Source organism: Plecotus auritus, assembly GCF_963455305.1.
Source record: "Plecotus auritus genome assembly, chromosome: 1".
Lineage (NCBI taxonomy): Eukaryota > Metazoa > Chordata > Mammalia > Chiroptera > Vespertilionidae > Plecotus > Plecotus auritus.
In genome coordinates, this window is record NC_137770.1 from 4,213,178 (window position 1) to 4,239,986 (window position 26,809).

At 53.1% G+C, this 26,809-nt stretch overlaps 1 protein-coding gene across 1 annotated transcript in view; it reads left to right on the forward strand.

Moving 5' to 3' along the window:
- Positions 1-12,212: 12,212 nt before the first annotated feature.
- Positions 12,213-26,809, forward strand: part of PPP1R13B (protein phosphatase 1 regulatory subunit 13B) — an 85,052-nt gene continuing 70,455 nt past the window's right edge. The window contains exon 1 of the mRNA XM_080668898.1: positions 12,213-12,472. Coding sequence (XP_080525024.1) covers positions 12,464-12,472 — 9 coding nt within the window. The 5' untranslated portion in view covers positions 12,213-12,463. The remainder of the gene's footprint in view (positions 12,473-26,809) is intronic.

The following is a 26,809-nucleotide window of genomic DNA, read 5'->3' on the forward strand; positions in this document are numbered from 1 at the left end:
GTCTTTTTGTGAACTTACACTTTCGTTTCTCAAGCGGGTGACTGGCAGGGGGACTGCGCGCGTGCACACACACACACGCACACACACACACACACACAATCTCCTAAGACCGTGGTCGGCAAACTGCGGCTCGCGAGCCACATGCGGCTCTTTGGCCCCTTGAGTGTGGCTCTTCCACAAAATACCACGGCCTGGGCGAGTCTGTTTTGAAGAAGTGGCGTTAGAAGAAGTTTAAGTTTAAAAAAGTTGGCTCTCCAAAGAAATTTCAATCGTTGTGCTGTTGATACTTGGCTCTGTGGACTAATGAGTTTGCCGACCACTGTCCTAAGAAAATACCCAGCTGTATTGCAAAGGGCTGGCTCCATCCGTTTGCGTCCCACCAGCAGGGCCGGAGAGTTTGGGGTGCTCCAGAGCCTTGCCAGCACCCGATACCTTCCACCTTCATTTGCGCCTTTAAGCAGGTGCGTGATGGTAGTTCACGGATGCTGCTTATCTTTTTTTTTTTTTAATATATTTTATTGATATTTTACAGAGAGGAAGGGAGAGAGAGTTAGAAACATCGATGAGAGAGAAACATCGATCAGCTGCCTCCTACACACCCCCCACTGGGGATGTGCCCGCAACCCAGGTACATGCCCTTGACCGGAATCGAACCCGGGACCCTTCAGTCCGCAGGCCGACGCTCTATCCACTGAGCCACACCGGTTTTGGCTGCTGCCCATCCTCTTGCGTGTGTGTGCGCGACCCACGTCTGCTGAGACGTCTCGTCAAGTCTCGTGCTCGTTTTCAGAGGCTGTTTGTCTTTTCCGTGAGTCACGAGCGCTCTCTGTAGCGTCTGCAGGCAAGTCCTTCATTGGGTGTGCTCTGCACCTTGGCGCTTTGTACCCGGAGCCCTGATAAAAGCGACGGTGCGCGGAAAGGCACCCGCAGGCCATCCTCCTCCGACATCAGCCCCTCAAGTCACAGCGGGTCCTGCTTGCCGCCTCAGCCTCCTGGCTTCTGCTTCTTCCTTGGGGAGGCCGACCCTTGGAGGTGTTCACCTGTGAAAGAGACCAGTTTCATCAACGTCAGAGTCCAGTCCAGGGGGAGCCTGCTTTATCGACGAAGCCCAAGTGAAGTGGGTGGGGTGTTGTTCATCCTCACCCGAGGGTATTTTGTCCATTTATTTTTTTTTTTTAGAGAGAGTGGAAGGGAAAGGGGAGGGGAGAGAGAGAAACATTGATGTGCGAGAGACATTGATTGATTGCCTCCTGCACGTGCCCCAACAGAGCCAGGGGTGGAACCTGCAACCCAGGTGCAGGCCCTTGACTGGGAATCAAACCTACGACCCTTCAGGACGCGGGCCGACGCTCTAACCACGGAGCCATGCCGGCCGGGGCCAAATAAAATGTTTCCATCGGAGGGAACGTCATGGCAGCGTTGTCTCTGCGCACTCGGCTTCCCCAGGCAGATTGAACTGGGGGCCGAGCACGCCCACTCCCCCCCACTAACCTCACACTGAGGAAAGCTTCTCTGTGGTTTTGAGCTTACCAATTTTTAAAAAATATATTTTATTGATTTTTTACAGAGAGGAAGAGAGAGGGCTAGAGAGTCAGAAACATCGATGAGAGAGAAACATCGATCAGCTGCCTCCTGCACACCTCCTACTGGGGATGTGCCCGCAACCAAGGTACATGCCCTGGACCAGAATCGAACCTGGGACCTTTCAGAGCACAGGCCGACGCTCTATTCACTGAGCCACACCGGTCAGGGCGAGCTTACCAATTTTTTTAAGGCTCATTATCATTGGGGCCCTCTTTTTTTTTTTATTGATTTCAGAGAGGAAGGGAGAAGGAGAGAGAGAGAGAAAAAAACATCCATGATGAGAGAGAATCATGGATCGGCTGCCTCCTGCACACCCCACACTGGGGGTCGAGCCCGCCACTCGGGCCTGTGCCCTGACCGGGAGAGGAACTGTGACCTCCTGGTTCAGAGGTCGCTGCTCAGCCCTGAGCCCTGCTGGCGGGGGAGGCCTCTGTTCAGCTGCTGGCGCCTTGTCCCGGGAATTCCCACACTCACCTGCTGGGGAGGTTGCGCTCGAGCTGCCTGACTCCAGGTTGCCTCGCCGTGAGGCCCCGGCCTGCGGTCACCTGTGAGCTGTGTGCGCGAATACAGCACCTGTTGTAGCAAAACAGCCCGTACGCCACCGGGCTCAGCAGTGAGCAGTGTTGCTCGGGCACACGGAGGGCACCCCAACAGCTATCACTGTATGTGAAAAGGGAACACGCGTGTTGGGAGGGGCGAGTAAGACTGCTAGTCCCGTCGGCCAGAGCCGTCAGCCAGTGACCTAGAATGGAAAAATCAGGACGTCACCGGGTAAGCATACTATTTACAAATCTGAAGCCAAGATCTCTCACACACACACACACACACACACACACACACACACACACACGTGAAAATCGAAAGTGAGAGGCGCTGGCCTTGGACCTGTGACTCAGGGATGGGCCTGGGCCTGCGGGTTCTCCTCAGAGGCCCCGGCACACTATTCGTGGGGATAAAAACCAAGTCTGTGGACTCCTTGGATAAAAATAAGAATTCCTTTAAACATGAGGAAGGTGGCTACTTTCTACAGAGCGGTTTGCGCGTTTGGATTTTGGGTTGGAATGTGAATCGGCCTTTCTGGTGCCCATCACTGCAGTGCGTGTGGAGAACCTCAGCAGCCAGTTCAAGGGGACAAGAAGCCAGGCCGCACCACCACCCACTCCAGCAGGGTGTGCATGTGCGTGTGCATGTGTGTGCGTGTGCATGTGACTGTGTGCGTGTGCATGTGACTGTGTGCTTGTGTGCATCTGTGTGTGAGTGTGTACATGTGTATGTGAGTGTGTGTGCGTGTGAGTGTGTGCATGTATATGAGAATTTTCCCCTCGCCCAGCCAGACCCATCTTTCTTTTTTTAAAAAATAATTCTTTATTGTTGCAAGTATTACAGATGTCCCTTTTTCTCCCATTGCCCCCCCCCAGCCTGTCCCTCCCCCCTGCCCCAGGCCTTCGGCACCCTATGGTCTGTGTCCACGGGTTATGCATATATGCATACAAGCAGACCCATTTTTCAAGACCAACATTCTCCAGCCCTGGCCGGTAGCTCAGTTGGTTAGAGCAGTGGTCGGCAAACTCATTAGTGGTCGGCAAACTCGTTAGTCAACAGAGCCAAATATCAACAGTACAACGACTGAAATTTCTTTGGAGAGCCACATTTTTTAAACTTAAACTTCTTCTAACGCCACTTCTTCAAAATAGACTCGCCCAGGCCGTGGTATTTTGTGGAAGAGCCACACTCAAGGGGCCAAAGAGCCGCACGTGGCTCGCGAGCCGCAGTTTGCCGATCACGGGGTTAGAGCATCATCCTGATACATCAAGGCTGTGGGTTTGATCCCTGGTCAGGGCGCATACAAGAACCCACCAACGCATGCATGCACATGTGGGACAACAATCCATGTTTCCCTTTCTCTCTCTCTCTCTCTCTCCCTCTCTCGTCCTCTCTCTCTTAAACCAGTAAAATTTTTTAAACGTTAAAAGAAACACACCCACAGACCAATGTTCTCCAGCAGGCTTGGATGGCCTTGATACATTCTTCACGCCTCAGTCAGCTGAGCCACCCTCCCTGCTCAGCAAGGCAGGCTTAGGGGCCCATGACTTCGGGTGTCCTCATACACGTGGGAGGAGTTTGCTGACTCTGTCCAGAATCGTCTCCGGCGCCTCAGTGTAAACGAGCAAACACCATCTCCAAGTATCAAGAGGGCCAGCCCTGCAGCCAGCTGCCTTCCCGGTTTCGGCAGAAAGGACGGATCGCCCTGTTCCAGCTTGTCCTCATGTCTGTGCGTCTGTGCGGAGGAGGCTGAGGTGCGTGAGCCCGTGAGAGAAGACGCTGCTATTCAGCTGGTGTGGGAGTTTCAAGGTCAGACTGGCAGGCACGCCTGGGCACCCGGGGCTGCGGGTCATCGGATGAGCACAGTGGCTCCAGAGAGCCGGCACCCTCCCGGCCTGGCAGCCGTGGCGCACCCAGGGCAGGGGCACACCCAGGGGCTGTGTGGCATGCACCGCGCACCACGCCCATCGTTTGATACAATCCAGACAAACATCCTTGAGGTAGGCGCTGTCAACATCCCCACCATACAATGAGCAGACGGAGGCACAGAGAGGTTGCACAACTGACCCCGGATGACCAGGCAGAGCCAAGTGGCCGGTGGTCTAGCTCCCGCCCGAGGTCCTAGGTCCTACGTGGAAGCACATTTTGTTAACTTGTTACAAAATAGCCGGTTAGTTACTGCACCATGGATGCTACAGTCCTAAGAGGGAGCAAGGTGCCCACCGAATGCCGGGTTTGAATCTCGGCTCTCCGCCTGGGGAGCCCTCTCGGTGGCCTGCAGCGCCAAACTCAGCGGGGTTTGCACAGAGCCCACTACGCCCCTGTGGGAGGTCAGGAAACAGACCTGGCTTCTGCCTGGGGGGCAGCGGGGGCCTTGGCCAGGCCCTGTCAGGGTCAGGCCCCCCTGAGTGACTCCTGCTGTTTGTGGTGACCTCCCTGTCACCGCCCTCCAGCCCTGGGGAGGTAGCTGTCCCACCTGTGCTGGTTCTGGAGCCTGGCTCTCTCTGGGGTTCCCCCACACCCCCACCCCCACCCCACTGTAAGCAGTCCCGCTTGGAAACAGCCCTCCTGGAATTTCCCTAATTGGCGGACGCCATCTGTGTTCCCACGGGACCCTGGGTGATGTGACAGCACCGTGAGGAACAGCGGGAACTGGAAGCACCTGAGTGTCGGGGCCGCGTGGGACCCCGCGCAGCGGCTTGGCGGGGCGGGGGTGGGGGGGTGGGGGAGGGGTGGTGCAGACCGCGGAGCACCCAGAGAGCGGAGCGCTGGAAGGGGGCGCGGGGGGGGGGCGGGGTGCGTGGGAAGAACGAAAGACCTGACGCTAAATCGCCCTACGGTACGACCTCCGACCGGCGGCCACCGTGAAGGTCAGAAATGAATGAACCGTGAGCGTCCTGACCCCGCCCGGGCGGTCTGCTTCCCCTAGGCCCCGGGCGGGCGGACCAGGAGGAGGGCGGGCTGCGGTTTACCGCCAGCCTGGGTCCCGCAGACCTTCAGGGCGAGGAGGCCCCGCCCCCACACGCGTCAGCCCGCCCCCCGCGCGGAGCCTGCGGCGCTGGGAGCCAGGCTGGCCCCGCGGGACGGGGAAGCGCGCGCCTGGCACCGCCTGGGTCTCCCCTTGACCCCTGAGCGGGGCCCGGAATGTGGGGAGACCTCTCTGGGCTTCTGAGAGCGCCTGACTGCGGGGTGGGGGGGGCGCAGAGGGGCGGTCCCGGCCGGTCGAGCTGGGCACTCGCTGCGTCCTGCACACGCCGACCCTCCCGCATAGGCCGCACCCCCAGGGCTGGGACCCCGAATTGGGCACCCGGGGCGCCAGCGGCCTGCGTGGGAATGAGGACGGGACGCCGCCCTGAGGCCCCACGGGGAGGCGGTCGCCGGCTTTTCAGCTGCGTTTCCCCCGGAGGCGGCGGTGGGGTGAGCGCTCCATACATGAGCATCATGAGCGCCCACTGCGTGCGGGGCGCCCAGACCCAGGGCCGCGGGAGCGACCGGACCGCGACCACAGGTGGCGGGCTGTGGCCATTCGCACCACGTCCTTCTTTTCCGCCCTGAGGACAGAAGTCCTCCTAATGCCCCCAGCAGCCAGCTCTGGCGGAAACGGGGTCCGGGGACTGCAAGGCTGGACCGGAGCCTGCGTCCCCACGGGCCCCGCCCCCTGGGGGAGATGAGGGCGCCGGATGGGGGGGTGGAGGTTTGGGGACCGTCTGGCAGGGAGGAGGGATCTGAGGCTGGGGCGCAGGAGATCTAACTACCCGCTGCCCCTGAGGGTTGGGGGAGCCACTGAGGGGTCTCACTGGGGCCTGGCCAGGTCTGATTTGCGCTTAGGATCATCATTCCGTCTGCAGGGGCTGATGAGGCAGGTGACTCTGGTGGGGGCGGAGCAGTTGGGAATGGCCCTGGCCGGGCAGCCTGCTGGTTAGAGCGTCCTCTGGCTACGTCAACGTTGCGGGTTGGATTCCGGGTCAGGGCACATACAAGAATCAACCAATGAATTCATCAATAAGTGGAACAACATATCGAGGTTTCTTTCTCTCCCTCCCCCCGCTTTCCCTCTCTCTCTCAAGTCAATCAATAAATAAAAGTACAAATAAAAAAGCAGCTGGGCCCAGCCAGCGTGGCTCAGGGGTTGAGCACTGACCTCTGAACCAGGAGGTCACGGTTTGATTCCCGGTCAGGGCACATGCCCAGGTTTTGGGCTGGATCCCCAGATTGGGGTGTGCAGGAGGCAACCGATTAACGATTCTCTCTCATCATTGATGGTTCTCTCTCCCTCTCCCTTCCTCTCTGAAATCAATAAAAATATATATTTAAAAATAAAATGAAATAAAAAAACAAATAAAAAAGCAGTTGGGGGTGGGGTGGGCAAATCAGACCTGGCCAGGCCCCAGTGAGACCCCTCAGTGGCTCCCCTGACCCTCAGGGGCAGCGGGTAGCTAGATCTCCTGCGCCCCAGGCCCTAAGCATGCCCAGCGTCTGGCCAGAGTGCTGGGTGGATGGCAGGATGGGGCACCAGCCCAGACTGGACAGAGGAAAGGGTCCTGAAACGTGTCCCCGCCCCGGCACAGCAGGGTGTCAGCCTGTGGGTCCACCTCACTGGCCGCATCACACCCTCGTCCCCAAGCGCTGGGCAGAATCACTTCTCTTCTTCCAACGCCCCACCCTTCACAGCACATCCCAAATGGGGCCTCACCCCCCATTCGCCACCTGCACTCCTCTGTCCTTGCCATATGCCAGCCAGCCTCCCATGGTGGTCACTGCGCGTCAGGAAACATAAATCAGCCCCCCCCCCCCCCGCCTCCCCTGGAAAATCAGCAACATAAAAAAAAAACATCAATGATGAGAATCATGGATTGGCTGCCTCCTGCACACCCCACACGGGGGATCCAGCCCAAACCTGTCCAGGTCGATCCTCGACCTCCTGGTTCATAGGTCGCCGCTCAGCCCCTGAGCCACACCGGCTGGCCCCGGGCCTGCTGCGTGTCACTTTATGACGCCGGCCATACTGGGTTAAGGCACACCTCCAATGACCCCTCCCCTGCTGCTTGGTAGTCAGGCCCCAACTCAAGCGTCCCCTCCCGGCCAGAGCAGCCGGCTGGGTCACATCATATGGCTTTATCTTTCATAGGCGCTCCCCGCCGGTGGAAGTTCTTTCTCTGCGTTTTGTTTATCATCTTTTCCCCTGACCAGTCGGGAAACACGGCCGCAGCTCCTTCTTCTGAGTGGGCGGATTTATATCCCCATTCAGTAGAAGGAACAACCTCTCAGTCTTCCAGAGGCTCCTTGGAATGCCCGCGGACGGTCCCCCGACATCACCCTGGGAATGCGTAGACACGTTATCGTGGTGATGTAGGGAGACACGCCCCTGGAGAGCACAGTATCAGAGCATTAGCTAAAAAGGAGACCAACAACACTGTTCCCACTGAAGTTGATGTTTTAAAGACCAAAAACCTTTCAACCCAGTCTACATTGCCATCTACATCTACATCCCGGGCATAATTTGGAAGTTGCACTAAAGAAAATGTTTAATTTACTGTTTGCACATTCTGTTCTTTTCTATTTGTTTTAGTTTTAAATTATTTTATTATATTTAAGTTTAATTTGAAAGGCTTTTGTACCTTTCCTTTGTTAGGCAATTTTATTTTGCCTTTGCCATCTTCAATATAAGGTATGTTATTGTGCTATGATTCCTCCATTTTTTGAAGTTTCAAATTATAATAATTAGTGTTTACATTCTTCTTGTTAAAATGTTTGAAATGAATAAAACTATTGAAATAAAAATAAAAAAGACCGTACCCTTTTATGTAATGATGTTTACTTTGAATTTATATTAGTTCACACAAACACTCCATCCATGCTTTTGTTCCGGCCCTGCAGTCCAGTTTAAGAACCCATTGTGGCCCTCGAGTCAAAAAGTTTGCCCACCCCTGGGCTGGAGGTTATGTGCCAGGGCCTAGACCAGTGCGGAGAACCCACTAGAAACCAGCCCACGCTTATTAACTGAGCGGGCTTGCTGGCCCCTGGGGGAGACAGGTGTGTTGCCAGTTCAAGTTCACCTCCCAAGCCCTCAGCATCCCACACCTAGGTCTTATGCCCCAGCTGCTTGGTATTCATGTAACATTGGAACTCTGTATCACCTTTGCAGTTGTTTTTTTTTTTTTCTGTAAATCTAAAATGGTTCCAAAGCCCTGGCCAGTGTGTGTGGCTCCGTGGGTTGGGCATCGTCCCATGCACTGAAAGGTTGCTGCTTCGATTCCCGGTCAGGGCACATGCCTGGGTTTCCGGCTCGGTCCCCGGTAGAGGGTGTGCCGGAGGCAGCGGATGGATGTTTCGCTCTCACATCAATGTTTCTCTCTCTCTCCCTCTCCTTTCCCCTCTCTCTAAAGATCAATACATTATTTTAAAAATGGTTCTAAAAATAAAGTTTGTTTTTAAAGAGTGGAAAGTGGCACTTGGATTCCTGTCCCTCATCTACCCCGTTCCCATTCCCCCTCCAGCCACTGCTTTATCAGTGTTCTGTGGATCCTTCAAGAATTCCCTCAGGATGCTGAAACCGGTGTGGCTCAGTGGATAGAGCGTCGGCCTGCGGACTGAAGGGTCCCGGGTTCGATTCCGGTCAAGGGCATGTACCTGGGTTGCGGGCACATCCCCAGTGCGAGGTGTGCAGGAGGCAGCTGATCGATGTTTCTAGCTCTCTATCCCTCTCTCTGTAAAATATCAATAAAATATATTAAAAAAAAAAAAAAGAATTCCCTCAGGGAACAGCCTCTTTGGGGCACACCCATCTGAATCTCCGTTTTGAGTGGATTTTCTTTCTCCTAAACTCTTAAGGGTCCCCCCAAGACTTGCAACCAGGGGAGCCATGGGCAGCGGCAGCTCATCCCAGGCTCACCCCCAACCTGTCCCCAAGGCCCCTTCTCTGCCTCTCCAGGGAGCTGACAGCACCCCACCTTGGCTCTCTCCTGCTGCTGCTTCTATCCTAGACACCCCCCTTGTTTCACTGTTGCTCCAAGCTTTAATAAACAGACTCTCAAAAAAAATTCCTTTATGCAAATGTGAATCCATGCTGATTTTCTCCCCAAATGGCTTTTAAAAATTTCCTTTGAAGAGCACTTATTCATTTTAATGTAAAACAGTTCAAAGATACTTACTAGAGAGAAAAATACAATGCACCTCATACACCCATCACCCGTGTTCAACCATTACCAAGGCTTTCTCAGCTAGCCCTCCCTGCCCTCCCGCCCCCCGCTTTCTCTCTCCCTCCCTCTCTCTCGTTGGCTGAGCTGTTTTAAAGCAGATTCCAGGCTCCTTACACCTGTGAGCGGGCACCCCTGAACAATCCGGACATCTTCTGTCACCCTAAGTTCCTATCCCACCGGCAACGGTGACTCCTGAAGGGCCTCCTGTGAACATTAGTCTGGGTGACAGGGAGACACGGACAAGCTTTGCGGGGCAGGCGTGTGCACGGGTGACCTAATTATGCCGTGTGTGGGATGGTTTGGGTGTGGAGGAGGTTAGAGCGGGGAGGCCAATTGCGAACGCCCTTGGTCTAGATGCCAGGAGATAGGCCTGATGCCAGGTGTTTGCAGCTGCGTGGGGAGCAGGAGGGGGGCCGCTGGAGAGCCTCTTCGGGGAGCCACTGACCGGCCTGGGCTCAAATGGATGCCTGCCTGCCTGGAGGACAGAGGGACCCTGCTGTGAGGGTGGGGGGCCTGTCACTCTCTGTGTCCGTAGGTCCTGCAGGCAAGAGTGGGACCCCAGTGGCTAAGGCTCCCCTTCTCAGGAGAGTGGCTCATTTTGATCACCTCACCCCGGGGGACACTTGTCTGCAGTGCGCCAGCGAGCGACCGGGGGCCCCTGCACAGCTCATGCACAGGAGCATGTCAGAGCTGGAAGGCCTGGGGGTCATGGAATGTAACCCCTCTCTGGTTACATGCGGGTAAACGAGTTCCAGAGAAGGGGTGCAAGTCCCTAGGGCCACAGTGGGCGTCAGAAGCAGAGCTGGAGCCCGGCCAGCGTGGCTCAGTGGTTGAGCATCGCCCTAGGAACCAGGAGGTCAGGGTTCGATTCCCGGTCAGGGCACATGCCGGGGTTGTGGGCTCGATCCCCAGTGTGGGGCGTGCGGGAGGCAGCCAATCAATGATTCTCTCTCATCACGGATGTTTCTCTCTCCCTCTCCCTTCCTCCCTGAGATCAATAAAGAACATACATATATTTTAAAAAGAAGCAGAGTTGGCGCAAGAGCCTGGGTCTCTGAGTTCCTGCCTAGGATCTCCATCACCTAGAGCCGTGGTCGGCAAACTGCGGCTCGCGAGCCACATGTGGCTCTTTGGCCCCTTGAGTGTGGCTCTTCCACAAAATACCATGGCTTGGGCGAGTCTATTTTGAAGAAGTGGCGTTAGAAGAAGTTTAAAAATTTTGGCTCTCAAAAGAAATTTCAATTGTTGTACTGTTGATATTTGGCTCTGTTGACTAAGGAGTTTGCTGACCACTGACCTAGAGCTTCCTCTTCTGTCCAAACCCTGCTCCCGGAAGGGCTGCCTCTAGCCACTGATGCCCAAGTGCATACATTCAAGATCCCGGGGGGCGTGTGCTGGGAGCCTGCTTGCTCCTGGCAGCCTCACTCCAGAAATCCGCTATTTATGGAGGAGCAGCTGCCAGGCTCCACAGACTGTGCGAGGGCCTTTTCACACATCCGGTCTGAGGCTCCCCAGATCCCGTGAGGCAGGCGCTATTACAACCTCCCATTATAGAGATGGGCAAACTGACATCAGGGAGATGTAGCTTGTCTAAGGTCATACAGTGAGGGCACGGCAGCCGCAATGTCTGCATAACTGAAAAGTCTCCCCTCTCACACACATACACACACGCACACGCACTCACACACATGCGCGCGCGTGCACACACACCGTAGCCTCTGAAGATCCAGGTGGCTCCCCAGGAAGAGGACAGTGGTTTCTCCCCGCCTCCTCGCTCTTTGCTCCCAGCCCCACCCAGCAGCCGGCCTCTTTGAGGAGCAGACAGGTTACAGGCAGACCCCGCGCCTCCTCCCGGGACCTGGGCCTTTCCAATGGTAGTTTGCGGCCTTTGGTGTCCGGGCCATAAACAGGCCTTCCCGCTCTGGGTGCTGCGGGCCTTCCAGTGGTGCCTGTGGCACAGGGTTGCGGGGGCGGGCACACTGTGGAGGGCAGGCAGGATGCCTGCCCGCTGGCCAGCCTTTCCTGGGTCTGCTCCATGCCCTGCGCGGGGCCCTGGGCACACGGGTGGTCCGTCCAGGTCTCTGTCGCTCAGGCACTCGGGCCCGAGGGAAGGGTGTCAAGGAGACAAGGCTGTAAGGAGAGGCCTGGAGCCTGAGGACTGGCCCTGCCCTGGGACGTTGGCGCTCAGGAGCTGGCACAGGTGGGCACAGGCGTCCTAGGCCGGGGCAGGGGTGCCGCCTGTGTGCAATGCCAAGCTTGGAGGGCAGAGCCGAGTCCTGGAGGGGCCCCTGGCCTAGGGAGCTGGGCACCAGAAGCCGCAAGAAGACAGCATGGGGGCGCTCGGTTGTCCACGGGCCGCAGCGCAGGCACGTTCGTGGGTTCACCCTGTGCAATGCGGAGCCGGGTCACGTGGGTGGTTCCGGGCGCACCCACGCCCCTCGGACTAGGCCCCTCGCCTGCAGATCCCCGGGGCGCTGGGAGCAGGGGTCAGGCGGCGGTCAGACGTGGGCGCGCCCCGCCCCCCGCCGGCCTCCCGGAGCCGCGGTTCGAGTCCCAGCCTCGGTGTGATTCGCTGCGGGGTCCCGACCGGGCCCTTCCCTCTGTGGGCCTCCGCTTTCCCACGCCTGAGGCCTCAGAGAGTCCGGAGTCTCGGTCCCGGGCGGCCCGGAGCCCACAGGCCGCCACGCGGGGGGTCAGCGGCCCGGCGTCCGCAGCGCGCCCCTCCCACCGCGGGAGCGCGGACGCGCACGCACCTGGCGCCGCCGGAGGGAGTTCGGAGGGCGGGGCCCCGCCCAGGCTCCGCCCCCGTCTCCGCAGGACCAATCAGAGCGGGCGGCTGGCCCTGTGGGGGCGACGCGCTGGGGGCGTGGCTTGCGGGGCTGAGGAGAGAGCCTGCGGCCGGGCGGCGCGAGGTGCTCTGGCTGAGGCGGAGGCGGCGGCGGCGGCGGCGGCGGGTCCCGGGACCTCGACGCAGCGCGCCCGCGGCCGCGACAGGCCGGCCAGGCGCCGCATCCGCCACCTCGCCACTGAGGGCTCGAGAGCGCGGCGGCGGCGCGCGGCCTGGGAGCGGTCGGAGCGGCGGGCGCGGCTCCGAGCGTCCTGTCAGGCGGCGGAGGGCGTCGCGGACTCGCGTCGCGATGATGCCGGTGAGTGCGGGCGACGGCGGCTTCCTCCACGGGCCGCCGGCCAAGCCTCCTTCCTCCCTCGTTCCCCGCCTGGGGCCCCGCGCGAAGCCGAGCGGACGGGCGGGTTGGGAAGGAAGTGGCCTGGCGGGCGCGCCCGGCCCAGCGACCCGGGGCGGGCAGGTGGGGGCGCGCCGGGCTGTCAGCGCGGGCCTGGCGGGGGTCCGAGGGCGGGAGCGGGGCGGGTCCCCCTGGGCCGCGGTCCCTCCCGCCGGGCGGGGAGGCAGGAGGTGGAATCGGGGCCCGTCATTTCCCGCCCGGCCTGGCGGGTGTGAACGCGAGGCCGGGGTCGCGTGGCGCTCGCCCAGGTGCGGGGCTGCGGCGCCTCTGCCCCCGCCTGAAACGTGCTGGGCTCGCGCTCCCGGCGCCGGCGGCGCAGGTCCCTGTGCGGCGCTCCTGCGCTGGAGCCCGCGTCTGCGGTCCTGCCTGGTTCCGGAAGCTGCAGTGGGCAGGAGCTCACCTGGGGGGCGGGTTTGGACCCTGGTTCTGGAAGCTGCCGTGGGCAGGAGCTCACCTGGGGGGCGGGTTTGGACCCTGGTTCTGGAAGCTGCCGTGGGCAGGAGCTCACCTGGGGGGCGGGTTTGGAACCTGGTTCTGGAAGCTGCAGTGGGGAGCTCACCTGGGGGGCGGGTTTGGACCCTGGTTCTGGAAGCTGCCGTGGGGAGCTCACCTGGGGGGCGGGTTTGGACCCTGGTTCTGGAAGCTGCCGTGGGGAGCTCACCTGGGGGGCGGGTTTGGACCCTGGTTCTGGAAGCTGCTGTGGGCAGGAGCTCACCTGGGGGCGGGTTTGGACCCTGGTTCTGGAAGCTGCTGTGGGCAGGAGCTCACCTGGGGGCGGGTTTGGACCCTGGTTCTGGAAGCTGCTGTGGGCAGGAGCTCACCTGGGGGCGGGTTTGGACCCTGGTTCTGGAAGCTGCAGTGGGGAGCTCACCTGGGGGGCGGGTTTGGACCCTGGTTCTGGAAGCTGCAGTGGGCAGGAGCTCACCTGGGGGGCGGGTTTGGACCCTGGTTCTGGAAGCTGCTGTGGGCAGGAGCTCACCTGGGGGGCGGCCTCGCAGACCGCTCAGGAGCCCCTGCCCGGGTCTGAGCCTCTGCGTCCCCCGTTGTCACCGCGCTGCGGAGGCGGAGCAGGCCCATCGCTGGTGGCGCCGCCTGTGCCCTGCCATCCGGGACGCGTCCTGCTGGGCGGGAGACACTGGCCACTGCGCCCCACCCCCACCCCCCACGTCTTCCCTTCCCGCCCTCTAAACAGCCATGGGTGCTGAATTATATTCTCTAATCCAGCTTCTTGTGAAGCAAAGGTCATGACACAGGAAGAGAATGCGGGCCGGGGGGTACCCAGAGGGATGGGTTGGTTTGCCTAGTGCCTGTTTATTTAGTGAAATTCTCAAACACATTTACAGGAAAGCAGCGAAATCGGTCTCTTAATCTACAGCCTCTGCACTGAAAACCACCAGCGTTTTCTACTCGAACACCGGCTTTCTGCGGTGCTGTGCCCAAGGACATTTTTATTACCCCCCCACCCCCACCCCCATCTTCCAAGTCCTTTCCTCTGTGGATAATCTCTTCCCCGCCAATCCATCCTGTTTGCAGCGTCTTAAGGTTTGACCTGGTTGATCCTTAGATCCTTCTTTAGACATCCGGGCATGTTGTGTTTCTAAACATTTGGTTTTCAATGAATGACTTGTCTTTAAGGGAAGGAGAATTGGATGAGCATCAGAAGGTTCAGAGTCCAGTACTGGTTCTGCTACTTTTTAGCTTGGTGACCTTGAACAAGTCAAGGCCTCCCCGCCCAGAATTTAGTGGGGACGTGTCCGTGGGCCGTCCCTGCAGTCGGACAGAATGATGTGTCCCAAGTGCCTGTCAGACAGATGCCATGCAGATGTTTACTATCGTTAGTGTGCTCTGAAGTGTCGGTTTCTAATTTTACCGCCTGGGAGATAAGGTATTTGGAAACTGTTCCCTCCCTAATTCTCACTGGCTGGGTTTGGAACATGAGGCTGTTTTGGAATTTTGAAAGCAGTTTTAGTTAAACCTGTAAGAGTGGGCTGATGTATTATACTGCAGTAATATTGAAGGTTAACTACAAAATTTTGACTGATTTTATCATTGCATAATGTTTCATTCTAAATACCCTGTTTTTTTTTTTTTAAAAAAAAACTTGGTTTCTATTTTTCACATGATACGTTCAGACATTTTACCTCTGCATGGCTGGTTTTTAGTCTGCCCTACCAGCTTTCCTTTTTAAAGAAGTTTGCTTAGCTAGCATTTGGGAAATTTCTTCATGATACTCAAAATAATCAAATGCTGCTTTCAAAAAACAGACAGGGCTATTAACTATAACACCCTGCTTTTGTTTTAAAATGCCTTCTAGAGACAGATGGTATTTCTCTTAGTCCCTCTTTGTGGCCTTTAACTTTGTATTTCCTTCTTGATCCCTAAAAATACTGCTTATAGGATTGAGTCTTTCCTCTCTTAACACAGTTGGGGTTGATTGTAAATGTAATGACATGTGATTCTTGATAGCATTGCAAACTACAGCCCTAACCGGTTTGGCTCAGTGGCTAGAGCGTCGGCCTGCAGATTGAAAGGTCCCAGGTTCGATTTCCAGTCAAGGGCATGTACCTTGGTTGCGGGCACATCCCCAGTAGGAGGTGTGCAGGAGACAGCTCATCGATGTTTCTCTCTCATCGGTGTTTCTAACTCTTTGTCCCTCTCCCTTCCTCTCTGTAAAAAAATAAATAAAATACATTAAATATATATATATATCGCAAACTACATACCCAAGACATGAATAAGATTTCCTTCCTTTATTGTATATTTGGTGTTCATCATCACGATGAATCATTGAAGCAAGATTGGGTCATTTTTTTGCAGTTTGTAGAGAGCAGCACTTCCAATAGGAATGTAATGTGAGCCCCACAGATGCAATTTTAAATTTTCTAGTAAATACACTTAAAAGGGTGGTATTTTATTTATTTTTTAAAAAATATTTTTATTGATGTCAGAGAGCAAGGGAGAGGGAGAGATCGATAGAAACATCAGTGATGAGAGAGAATCATTGATCAGCTGCCTCCTGCACACCCCACACTGGGAATGGAGCCCACAACCCGGGCATGTGCCCCAACTAGGAATTGAATGGTGACCTCCTGGTTCATAGGTTGACGCTCAACCACTGAGCCACACTTGCTGAGCAAAAGGGTGGTATTTTTAAAATAATGGGTTTTATTAACTCATTTATGTCAGAAATACTGTCATCTCAGCACGTAATCAGTATGAAACATCTATTAATGCGATATTTTACCCTTTTTTTTTGTACTAAATCATTGAAATCTGCTGTGAGTTCAGTATGGGTTAGGGAAGTTTCACACTAGAGAGCACATCTCCGTTCAGACCAGCACATCCCAGCTGCTCAGCAGCCACGTGTGTTCAGTGGCCACCACAGGGGGAACGCAGTGTAGCGTGTGTTCGTGTGCAGGGTCTGTGGTGACTTGGAATTGACCCGTGGTTTCCATTCTCCCAGCTGTTGGGAATAAGTGGGAAAACTGTGCTCTCATCTGACACATTCAAGTCTTCGTGGAAGTCTTCAGTCTGCCCATTACATAGAGTCCCATGACTGTCTACTTTTAAACAAAGTTACATTTTGGAATTTCCCTTTATCAAAATAGTTTTGCCTGCTGTTATCTGTAGTTATTCGCCTTTTTTGTTGTTGTTGTTGTCAGTGGATGACATTTTAAAGATGTTTTCCCAAGAAACAAAATGGGCTATATTTTAAAGATTATTTGTTGACTTGTCCCTAAGATCTGGACCTGAAAGCATTTAGGCTGTGCGTAAAGAACTCTGATAGAAATAAGAATTGTAATAAAAATCGCCTGATTCAGAGCCTAAAGCATGAAAACTGTCTTGATCATTAGCATCATTCTTTTTTAAAAAAAGAGCAAACATTTGCAGTTGCTAAGTCTTCTTGTGCATTATATATGGGTAATGGTGCTAAGGATACTTTTTCCTCTTCCAGAGGAATACTGACTTGAGTAAAGGAAGTTGTATGGCTCTAAAATGTGCCTTATTCATAAGAAGGGCAGGCTGGTGGTAGTGTTTTGGTAATGTCAGCAGTGGTACTCCTTACCTCCAGCGGACCCACACAGTGTGACTAGCTGGCTCCACTCATCTCTGTCCCAAGAGCCCTTTCACCACATGTAACTATGGTCTATGAGGCACATTATTTTGTGCTTAATATTTAAAGCCCATTAAGCAAACAGTCACTTATTTCAGTGTCTTCCCAACGACGTTGAAACATTTAGAGGTATTAGCATAGGTCTTCCTCTTTTTGAACCATTGGCGGTCAAGTAATTGATAAAACAACAAATTGGAGTAGGGAGATTAGCTGCTAGTCCTCTCTAGTTAGTAACTGTGTGACCTCTGAACTTAAACTCTGTGGGCCTCCATTTCTCATTCGTAAAATGAGTTGGTCCTGGTGATTACCAAGTGGTTATTTTGGTCCCAAACTTGATGTATAGCAGACACTTTCATGAAGGTCAATAATATTCATATTGGCTACATCAAAGGTTGAGGCAACCTGGCCCACTTTGTGTTGGCAGCCTTTTAGTAAGCTGCCCAAGTATCGTTGTATGATCGAGCAGCTAGGAAGAGCTCAGTAGATGTTCGCTATTATTGTTAATTAGTAATTAAGTCACTGATAGGCTTGAGTTTATAGCCTAATTATGTAAACAAAGACTAGATAATTTTTTTAAAACTTGGAAAACATTCATTTACTTGCCCACATCACTAATCATTGGTGTGAGTAGCTAAATCTTATATCCCCTCAGGAGAACATAGCACTATTGTCTATTACATCCTATGGAGAACTTAAATCTTAGGTCACAGTGTTAAGAGCTCCTGGTTTTGGTCTCATTAGCTCTCTCTGAAATGACCTATGGAGAAGTTGTTTTTAAACAAAAATTACAGATGTAATATTATCATTTAAAATAGTAATACTTCTAGCCTTTGGACTGCCAAAAAATTGACCAAAGGAAAAGCAAAGCCTTGATCCTACAGAGTTGTGTATATAAAAGCTTTTATTATTAGTTTTATTGAACTGAAGAACAGTCTGCGTGGATAACTCTTCTAAAGGCTGCAGTATTAAGGACAGCCATAAAGTTTTGCAGCTCTTTAAATCCCTACAATGCAGTGTAGTAATAGTGAGCACTCGGTGAATGGTGCTTGTCACTGTGTGCCAGGGCACTGTGTCATAGGTCTTGTGGTGCTGTCTGCGTTTTTATGGTGAGCTGAGGAAACTTGGCTAAGACCCTCCAGCTCGTCCGTGGTCAAGCAAGGTTTGAAAACAAACTGTCTCAAAAGCCTTTGCTCCTGGCCTCTGGGCCAGTCACTCCGGGAGTTTGCTGAAGTCAAGGCAAGTGGTAGAGGCGCTAGTAATTGGAGGTTGGCTAACTCCGCCCCCCCTTGTGCTCAGTTCACATGAAGCTTACAATTGAAAAGAATCCCAAGGTGAATCGTTTTCATAAAAAGTGATCGTTTTCACCATCTTGAGGGACAATGCTATTTTAAACGTAAATGTGTTAAAATGTATCTTTCTTTCCTCAGCATTCTACTTTGAACAGACCATGTCAGTATAGATGCTTACGAGATACTTAGGGTTTTCAGCAGGATGGGAGCTAAAAATATCACCAGGTTATTATATTGAAGTTATATAAGCATGCATTTTTTTTCTGTGTTTGTACAGGTGGGCAGTAGTTTTTCAGTGAAAGTTTGGGGGGTTGCTGCCTTGAAGTGCTGTTGCCATGGTTATTTCACAACCTAAGGCTCAAGGCTGAATGGAGGCATGGTGGTGATCGAGTTCTATTGGGACACTGTCTTGCTTGTTTCATTTCGCTGCTGAGGTAGCTGTGTGACTGTTGTTCATACTGATTAAAAAGATTTAGAGGGCCCTGTGGGGAAGAATGAGTTTTATGTTGGCTGTGTTGTTTGAGATGCTTGCTAGATTGCAAAAAGACATTACTGTTAAATCTGCTGTTACTGGATTTTGTAAAATAAAAATCCTTGCATTTGACATCATGCAGAACAGTAGAAGACTGAAAATATGAGGTAGTTTTTATTAAAATTAATAAGTGACATTCAAAATATTAAGTATACAGTTCAGTACAGAACCTTGCCAGAGGAATGGTTAGTGTATATAGAGCACATGTTAACGGAAGTTTGGGTAGCATCATGATTTATAACATGCTGTGATTATAATCATAGCTCAAGCAAATGCAAAGGCCCTGTGGTAGGAGTGTGCCCCGCATACTGGAGAAACACGAGGAGGTCTGTGTGGCTGGAGCAGACAGAGTATGTGAGGGGAGAATGGAGGAGATGCAGTCAGAAAGGGGGTGGTATTGGGGGGCTGGTGTAGGATCCGGTCCTCAATAGGCTATGGTAAAGACAAAGAACATGGAGAGAAATTTATACTGGAAGAAATGAAACACAGCAGTTTACGTATCCTCTATAATAAACCCTAACATGCAAATCGACCCAACGGCTGGTCGCTATGATGCGCACTGACCACCAGGGGGCAGACGCTCAATGCAGGAGCTGCCCCCTGGTGGTCAGTGCTCCCACAGGGGGAGCGCACTCAGCCAGAAGCCGGGCTCACGGCTGGCAGCGTAGCGGCAGCGGCAGTGGCAGGAGCCTCTCCCACCTCCGCTGCAGGCAGGTGGTAAGGAGCGAGGGGTCCTGGACTGCGAGAGCCCGGGACTGCAAGAGAGATGTCTGACTGCCAGCTTGACATCCTCCAAGGGGTCCTGGACTGCAAGAGGGTACAGGCCGGGCTGAGGGACTCCCCACCTTCCCCTTGCCCCCCTCCCCCCCCCCCCCCCCCCCGCCACCAGTGTACGAATTTCGTGCACCGGGCATCTAGTCCTATATAATAAAAGCCTAATATGCAAATTGTCCCCTCGCCGGGAGTTCGATCACTTGCTATGATGTGCGCTGACCACCAGTGGGTGGCATGGAACATGGTGGGCATTGGTGACACGGCACTGGCAGCGAGCAGCAGTAGAGGCGCTGCCAGCCACCATGGGCCCTGAAGAGAGCGGGACCACAGTGGGATGGTGGAGCAGGTGCGTGGGCGGCGCCAGGACAAGGTGGGTGCAAGCAGGGCCCGATCACCCCCCAGACAGCGACGAGCGGCGGGAGGCAGGGCTGCTGCCTGGCTCCCAGGCGCTGAGGGAGCCGTGCAGGGGCCCAATTGCCCCATCAATCACACCACAGACAGCGACTAGTGGTGGTGGCGGGGTGCGGGGCCACCGCCTGGCTCCCAGGCACGGAGGGAGCTGGGCAGGGGCCCGATGACTCAGGTGGAGTGGGGCCCAGCTGCCCAGGGCCCAGAGGTCAGCTGGGACCTACCCTTCCATGCCAGAGGCTCGCGCTTTGATCGCCGGCCAGGCCTAGGGACCGCACCTGTGCATGAGTTCCATGCACTGGGCCTCTAGTTGTATTACAGGTCAGTGAGTAGCAGGCATTGCCTAGATGACGTCACTATAGCAAGTAAGAGTCAGTTGGCCTAAGTGTGAATTCTGGCATCACTGTTTATTGACTCTGACCACGGGGAGGTTATTGAACCCTCAGGTCCTTGTCTCTAGCAGAGGATGATAATGGCGACCACGGCCCGGCTGGTGCGGTTCAGTGGTTGTGTCGGGCCTGTGAACCAGGAGGTCACGGTTCGATTTCTGGTGGGAGGACGTGCCCGGGTCTCCGGCTCCATCCCCAGTAGGGGTCGTGCAGGAGGCAGCCTGTCAGTGACGTTCTCTCATTGATGTTTCTTCTTTCTCTTCCTCTCTGACATCAATAAAAATATATTATTATATTAAACACATATTTTAAAAAACAATGGTAACTGTGTAGGGTTGTTAGGATGATAAAACGGATTTTTAAAGGGAAACGTGCCTGTTGTGTAGTAAATGCTCTGTGTTAGTTATCTACATATATAAAAAGCCAGCGACCAGAATGACAGGTCGCTATGATGCCCACTGCTGCCAGCGAACCTGCCAGATCAGAGGTGGAGCCCGCCACCCAACCTCCCACGGCCCCTTCCCCAGGGCCACTGAAGTTTGACCCCAGGTGCCCCCCCACCCCATTTGGGGGCAGGGCTTGCTGCCAATCGCCCACAGCCCCTCCCCCTGGCCAGTCTAGCCCTGATCAGGCCCCGATCTCCTTCTTACAGGCCCATCCATGATCCTCCCCGATTGGGGCCAGGCTGGCTGGATCCCACCCAAACACGAATTTGTGCACTGGGACTCTAGTTTACAATAAGTTTCATTTCCTGTGGAAAGCTTTCACTATCTTTCCCTTGGCCAAATCCACCAATACAGGCATTCAACCTGGTGTGTCCCCCCTTTGTTTTTTAAATGTAATTCACATACCATAAAATGCACCTTGTAATGTGTATAATTCAAGCAGAGTTTTTAGGGTATTTACAAGATTGCACGCCATCACCACTATCTGATTTCAGAATATTTTGTCTGGTGTGTCTTTGCAGTACTTGGCATAGTTACAATCTTTGTGTGACTGCTTGGTGGATGTCTGTTTCTTGTCCTGTTAATTTTTTTTAAAATATATTTTATTGATTTTTTTACAGACAGGAAGGGAGAGGGACAGAGAGTTAGAAACATCAATGAGAGAGAAACATTGATCAGCTGCCTCCTGCACACTCCCCACAGGGGATGTGCCCGCAACCAAGGTACATGCCCTTGACCGGAATCGAACCCAGGACCCTTCAGTCCGCAGGCCGACGCTCCATCCACTGAGCCAAACTGGTTAGGGCTGTCCTGTTAATTTTTATGTCACCTTTTATTTGCCGTTTACCACCAGTGCTTATCCCAATGGCTGGCCACATAGTCCGTGCTCAGTGATGATTTGTTGAATGAAAGAAGGTATGATGGGGAGAGAGCAACCAAAGGACTTATACACATACATGCATATAAGCCTAATCAATGGACACAGACAACGGGGGAGGGGGCATGAATGGGAGGTGGGGGGTAATGGGGGAATAAGGACACATATGTAATACCTTAATCAATAAAGGAAAAAAAGAAAGAAAGAAGATATGATACAGAAAGTAGTGTTGGACGCAGTTGTGAGGAGGCACGTGTGTGTGTGTGTGTCCTGTAATAGGGTTTGCATTCGATCCTGTGGGTGATCAGATACCATCAACATTTTTAAGAAGTGGAATGATACAGCTAGGTTTGTATGGGAGAATTCTGGCACCAGGGCAGGGTAGACGGCGGCGTAAGGGAGATAAAAGGAAACAGGACGAGCAGTCAGGAGACCAGTCGGTGCAGGCCTGAAGGACAAGAGAAAGGTCCAGTCAAAAGGAGGCAAAGCAGATTTGATGGAGTGCGTGTGAGAGTGAGTGTGCGTGCAGATAAGTGTGATTGCTTGCAAGTGTGCATACGTGTGAGTGTGTGCCCATGTGTAACTGTGTTTGTGATTGAGAGAGAGAGGAAGGAAGGGCAGTGGCTGGAACTGAGGATAACAAGTTTGTTGCTTCGGCGGCCAGGCTTGTTCTTCCTGTACGATAGAGAACACTCGAGAAGGAAAAGATTTAGAGGGCCCTGTGGGGGAAGAGTGAGGTTTACGCTGGCTGCTGTGTTGAGATGCCTGCTAGATGCAAAGAGACGTCACTCCTCAACCCTAAATCTTTCCTTAAATGTAGCAAGCAAGGAAGCGTTTTGCCGTGTGCTGGTGGTTTTTAATAGGGTTTGGCATGTTCGGCTGCCTCCTGGGCACCTGTGGCACACCACAGACGTCGGCTGTTGTGCTTGTCCGTTGCTTACCAGCCCCACCCTGACCCCCACTAGACAAAGCTTCCCTGGCAGTGGCTGGCCCGGGCCCCCTCCGAGTGCTCCCAGCACCTCCCGTGGTGTATACATACACACTTTGTACAGCCGTGTCTTCTGTGTCTGCACTGGTGGCTGGGGTCCTGCTTTTCACGATTGAATGTTCATATTTCTCTCTAATGGCTGTCTCGAGAGACCGATCAGTAAGTAATAGTTAACCTCACAAGAGATCAAAGTATAGGAAGATTTTTGGATATAACTAGAAATGAGAAGTGAAGTTTGGTCACAGTGTGAGGAAAGACAGTTTGGGGATTAACAGGAAAAAACACACACTCTCCAATAGGAACAAAGAGGACTTGTGGTAAGAAACACAAAATGTGAAAGGGTATGACATAGTATCAGCTCAGATCCGGAGCCAAACTGCCTGGTTTCAAATTCTAGCTTTGCCGCTTCCTAGCTCTGTGACCTTGGGTGAGTTATTTAACCTCCGTGCCTTATTTTCCTCTTTAAAATGGGCTTAACAACGCAATTTCTACAGGTGGTTGTGAGGCGTCAGGTGCTCAGAGCACTGTGTTAAGATACAGAATGAGCTCGCGAATGCTTGCTCTTCCTGAGTTCTGTCCAGCAACCGCGAGGCTGCCTGGCGAACGGGATGCAGTTGGGAAGATTGTTGGGGCACTGCACCCCGCGAGGCCACGCTCTGTTCATGCTGAGGGGCCCGGTGGCTTTTGCACACCTGCCGCGTTGATAGGGTAGAGAGGGAATGGTTTGCTTTTCTTAAAATGAAGGCTTACCTTTCCTTCCTGGTGCCTTCTGTATGCAGACCACAGCTCAGTGGTCTATCACTTACAGAGGCACTCAGTGCTGTACCTAGGAGCGTCTTTCCACCCCGCCGAGAGGACCCCTTCCAGGCTCCCTGGTACAAAACGCCCCGCCCCTTCCGGGGCTCCTCTCTGTGGCACCTGTGCTCACCTGTCGTTCATTCGTGGGCGCCCCGGGGGAGCAGGGCTTCGCTTTGTTCTCCCACCCAGGCTCCCCGTGCTTAGGGCAGTGCCACCTCTGGTAGCATCCAGGAAGGACTTGTTGACTGAGTGGCCTCAGTGGCTGGCGTTCAGGGGACACCATTAGATGCTGCTTCTGTGCTGGGGCTGGGCGAGCTCCCAGTGGGGCACAGTCGCACAAATAAAACAGTGCCATTCCGAAAGGTAAGGATTGCAAGGTGACAGAGCACAAGGTGTAGCTGGGACACAGTGGTGATAGGAGTCATCTTGGGGTGTCGGGAACTTTCACCAAGGAGATGACATTGGGATGCAGTTTAGAAGGATGAGGAAAAGGGGGTGCAGGTGATAGGGAAGGGCGGGGGAAGGACTTATCCTATCTAATAAAAGAGTGATATGCAAATTGACCATCACTCCAACACAGAAGATGGCTGCCCCCATGTGGTCAAATATGGCTGCCCCCATGTGGACACAAGATGGTCAGCAGGGGAGGGCAGTTGGGAGGGACCAGGCCTGCAAGGGAGGGCAGTTGTGGGCGATCAGGCCAGCAGGGGAGGGCAGTTGGGGGGGACCAGGCCAGCAGAGGAGGGAAGTTGGAGGCGACCCAGGCCTGTAGGGGAGAGCAGTTAGGGGGGACCAGGCCTGCAGGGGAGGGAAGTTGGAGGCGACCCAGGCCTGTAGGGGAGAGCAGTTAGGGGGGACCAGGCCTGCAGGGGAGGGCAGTTAGGGGCAAACAGGCTGGCAGGGGAGCAGTTAGCCACACTGGCTGGGCTGAAGGTGGTTTTTACAATTGTAAAATACAACTAACATAAAATTCACCATTTTAACTATTTTTAAGTGTACAGTTCTGTGGCATCAAGTACACTGCTCAGCAACCATCACCACCATCCATCTCCAGAAATTTTTCATCTTCTCAAGCTGAAACTTCTGTTGAAGGAGTTTAAGCAGAGCTGTAAAGTGTTCCAGTCGAAGTTACAGTTGATGCGAGGTGTCTGGAGTCTGCTAGGATAATCGAGGCAGAAAAGGGTCTCTGAGCCGTCAGAATGTCACCAGAGAGTCTGGCCTTGAAGCCAGTTTGTTTGGAGAACCTCACCAGCCCTCACTTAACCTCTATCCTCCCATGTTGCGCAATCTAATTCCAAATCTTCAGGCGCTGCTTTTGAGGTTGCTAGAGGCGTGTCGCTGTGGGCAGACAGACTGATGGAAACCATAGAAAGACACAGCTTTAAGTACAACCTGAGGTTGTGTTCTGAGGTCTGAGGGTGGGCAGCCTGACCTGGGTCAACACCAAAGATGTCACAGTTACAGATTACACACACGGTGGTAGTTGAAGTTCATCATGATGACCGAGTCACCAGAAAAGAGTAAATATCAATAATGCAGACAGCAGCTGGATACATTCTAGATGAGCTCAGTCCAATAGAAACGTAAAGTGAGCTACACATGCAATTTTAAAATTTCTGGTAGCCACGTAAGAAGTGGGGGGAAAACAAGTTAAATTAATTTTAGTAATATATTTTATTTTACTGTATCCAAAATATTATTTAAACATTATTCATGCCTGGCCGGTGTAGCTTAGTGGTTGAGTGTCAATGTATGAATCAGGAGGTCACGATTCGATTCCCGGTCAGGGCACATGCCTGGGACGTGCAGGAGGCAGCTGATCAATGATTCATTCTCATCATTGATGTTTCTATCTCTCTTTCCCTCTCCCTTTCTCTCTGAAATCAATAAAAATAGATTTCAATAATAATGAACATTTTATTTTAACATTTTTTCACACTAAGCCTTTCAAAATTCCAGAACATATTTTACGCATATGTAGTACATCTCATTTTGAACTACCCACATTTTAAGTTCTTTATAGCCGTGTGTGGCTCATGGCCACATCTTATGTACTTTAAAGAACCTGTAAGCCCTGGCCGAGTGCCTGGGTTTCAGCTTCAATCCCCAGCCCTAGTTGGGGTACATGTGTGAGGCAACTAATGGATGTGTCTCTCTCACATCAATTTCACCTCCCCCCGCCCCGTGTGTGTGTGTGTCCATGTGTCCCTCCCTTCCACTCTCTAAAAATCAATGGAAAAATACCCTTGGGTGAGGATTAACAACAACAAAAAAAGTCCCCGGCATTTAGTAAGCACTATAGATGGGTGCTGTTATCCCCCAAATAGTCATTCTTCCAAAACGTTAGATGGTGGTGTGTCAGTGGTCCATTTTAAAGTCATTCTTGCTTTGGAAACTGCATAATTTCTGATGGGCATTGATCAGGTTTTCACAGGCAAAGAAAGATGTTAAATTCTAACTTTGTGAGAATACTCTCTAATCGATGTCTTTGGGTAATCAATTTCTTGTTTGCTGCAACATTGAGGCTGCTTAACCACCACAGAAATAGTGTAATTAATAATGAAAGGATTTAGGATTATAATTAAAATTAGGAAAAATTTGAAATAATGACTTTATCTGCATTTAATTACTAGTGCTATAATTAAATGACCCTCTTTCTGAAATATTTTACCAGTCCTACTGCGTGTGGGGGCAACTACCTAGGCTAACGTTTTTCCATCGGTATATCCTAGCACACTGGATTATTTTCAGGGTTGCACCTTCTAATATTATTTGTATTTAGAGTAGAAAAGCATAAAAAATAAAACCAAAATATGGGAAGATCACTGTCTCGCAAGTGGAAGACATTTAAAAGGAAGTCCTTTATCATCGTCTAGAGCAGCAGTCGCCAACCTCTCCGACCTCGTGGACTCCAGTGGTCCACGGCGGCCGCTGCTCTAGAGTGAAGCCTGCAGAGGAGGGCAGTTAGGGGTGACCAGGCCGGCAGAGGAGGGAAGTTGGGGGCGACCAGGCCTGCAGGGAAGGGCAGTTGGGGGGGGACCAAGCACATTGAGGTGTGGCGATTAAATGGCACAGAAGAAAGCAGTGCCTAATTGGGGCGGGAGCATGTGATCAGGGCTGTTTCCATCTGTCATTGGTTGGCAGCCCCACCCTGCTGCCCAGTGTACGCACAATGAAATGGATTCTCTACTTAGAACACAATCTGCCCGCCCCGGCTCCCATTCACAATCTCCCTCCCTCCACGGAGAGCTCCCTTAGTCTCAGCGGATGGCCGCCTCCTCTGGGAAGTCTTTGTGGGCTGGCATGGCTCTCTGCAGCTTCCCACGGCAGCTCCCTGGTGTCTCTGCCTCAGCTCCTGGCTCAGGGAGGGGCCTGTCCTGTTGGCTGTGTGTGTGCCAAGCCTGCCCTGGGCCAGGATGGGCTCGGTAACACTTTCCTAAACAAATGGAGTGGTTTTGTAAATGTGTCCAATGTGTGTCATGCACAAGGTAAAACTTGGCCTTGCACGGTGGTTTTGTGTCTGTTATACTGCAGTGTCGTGCCATAAAACAAACCCAAGAACCCAGTTTATAATCTTACGTGGTTATTTGTCTCTAGAATTGAACAAATCCTCAAATATCACAAGA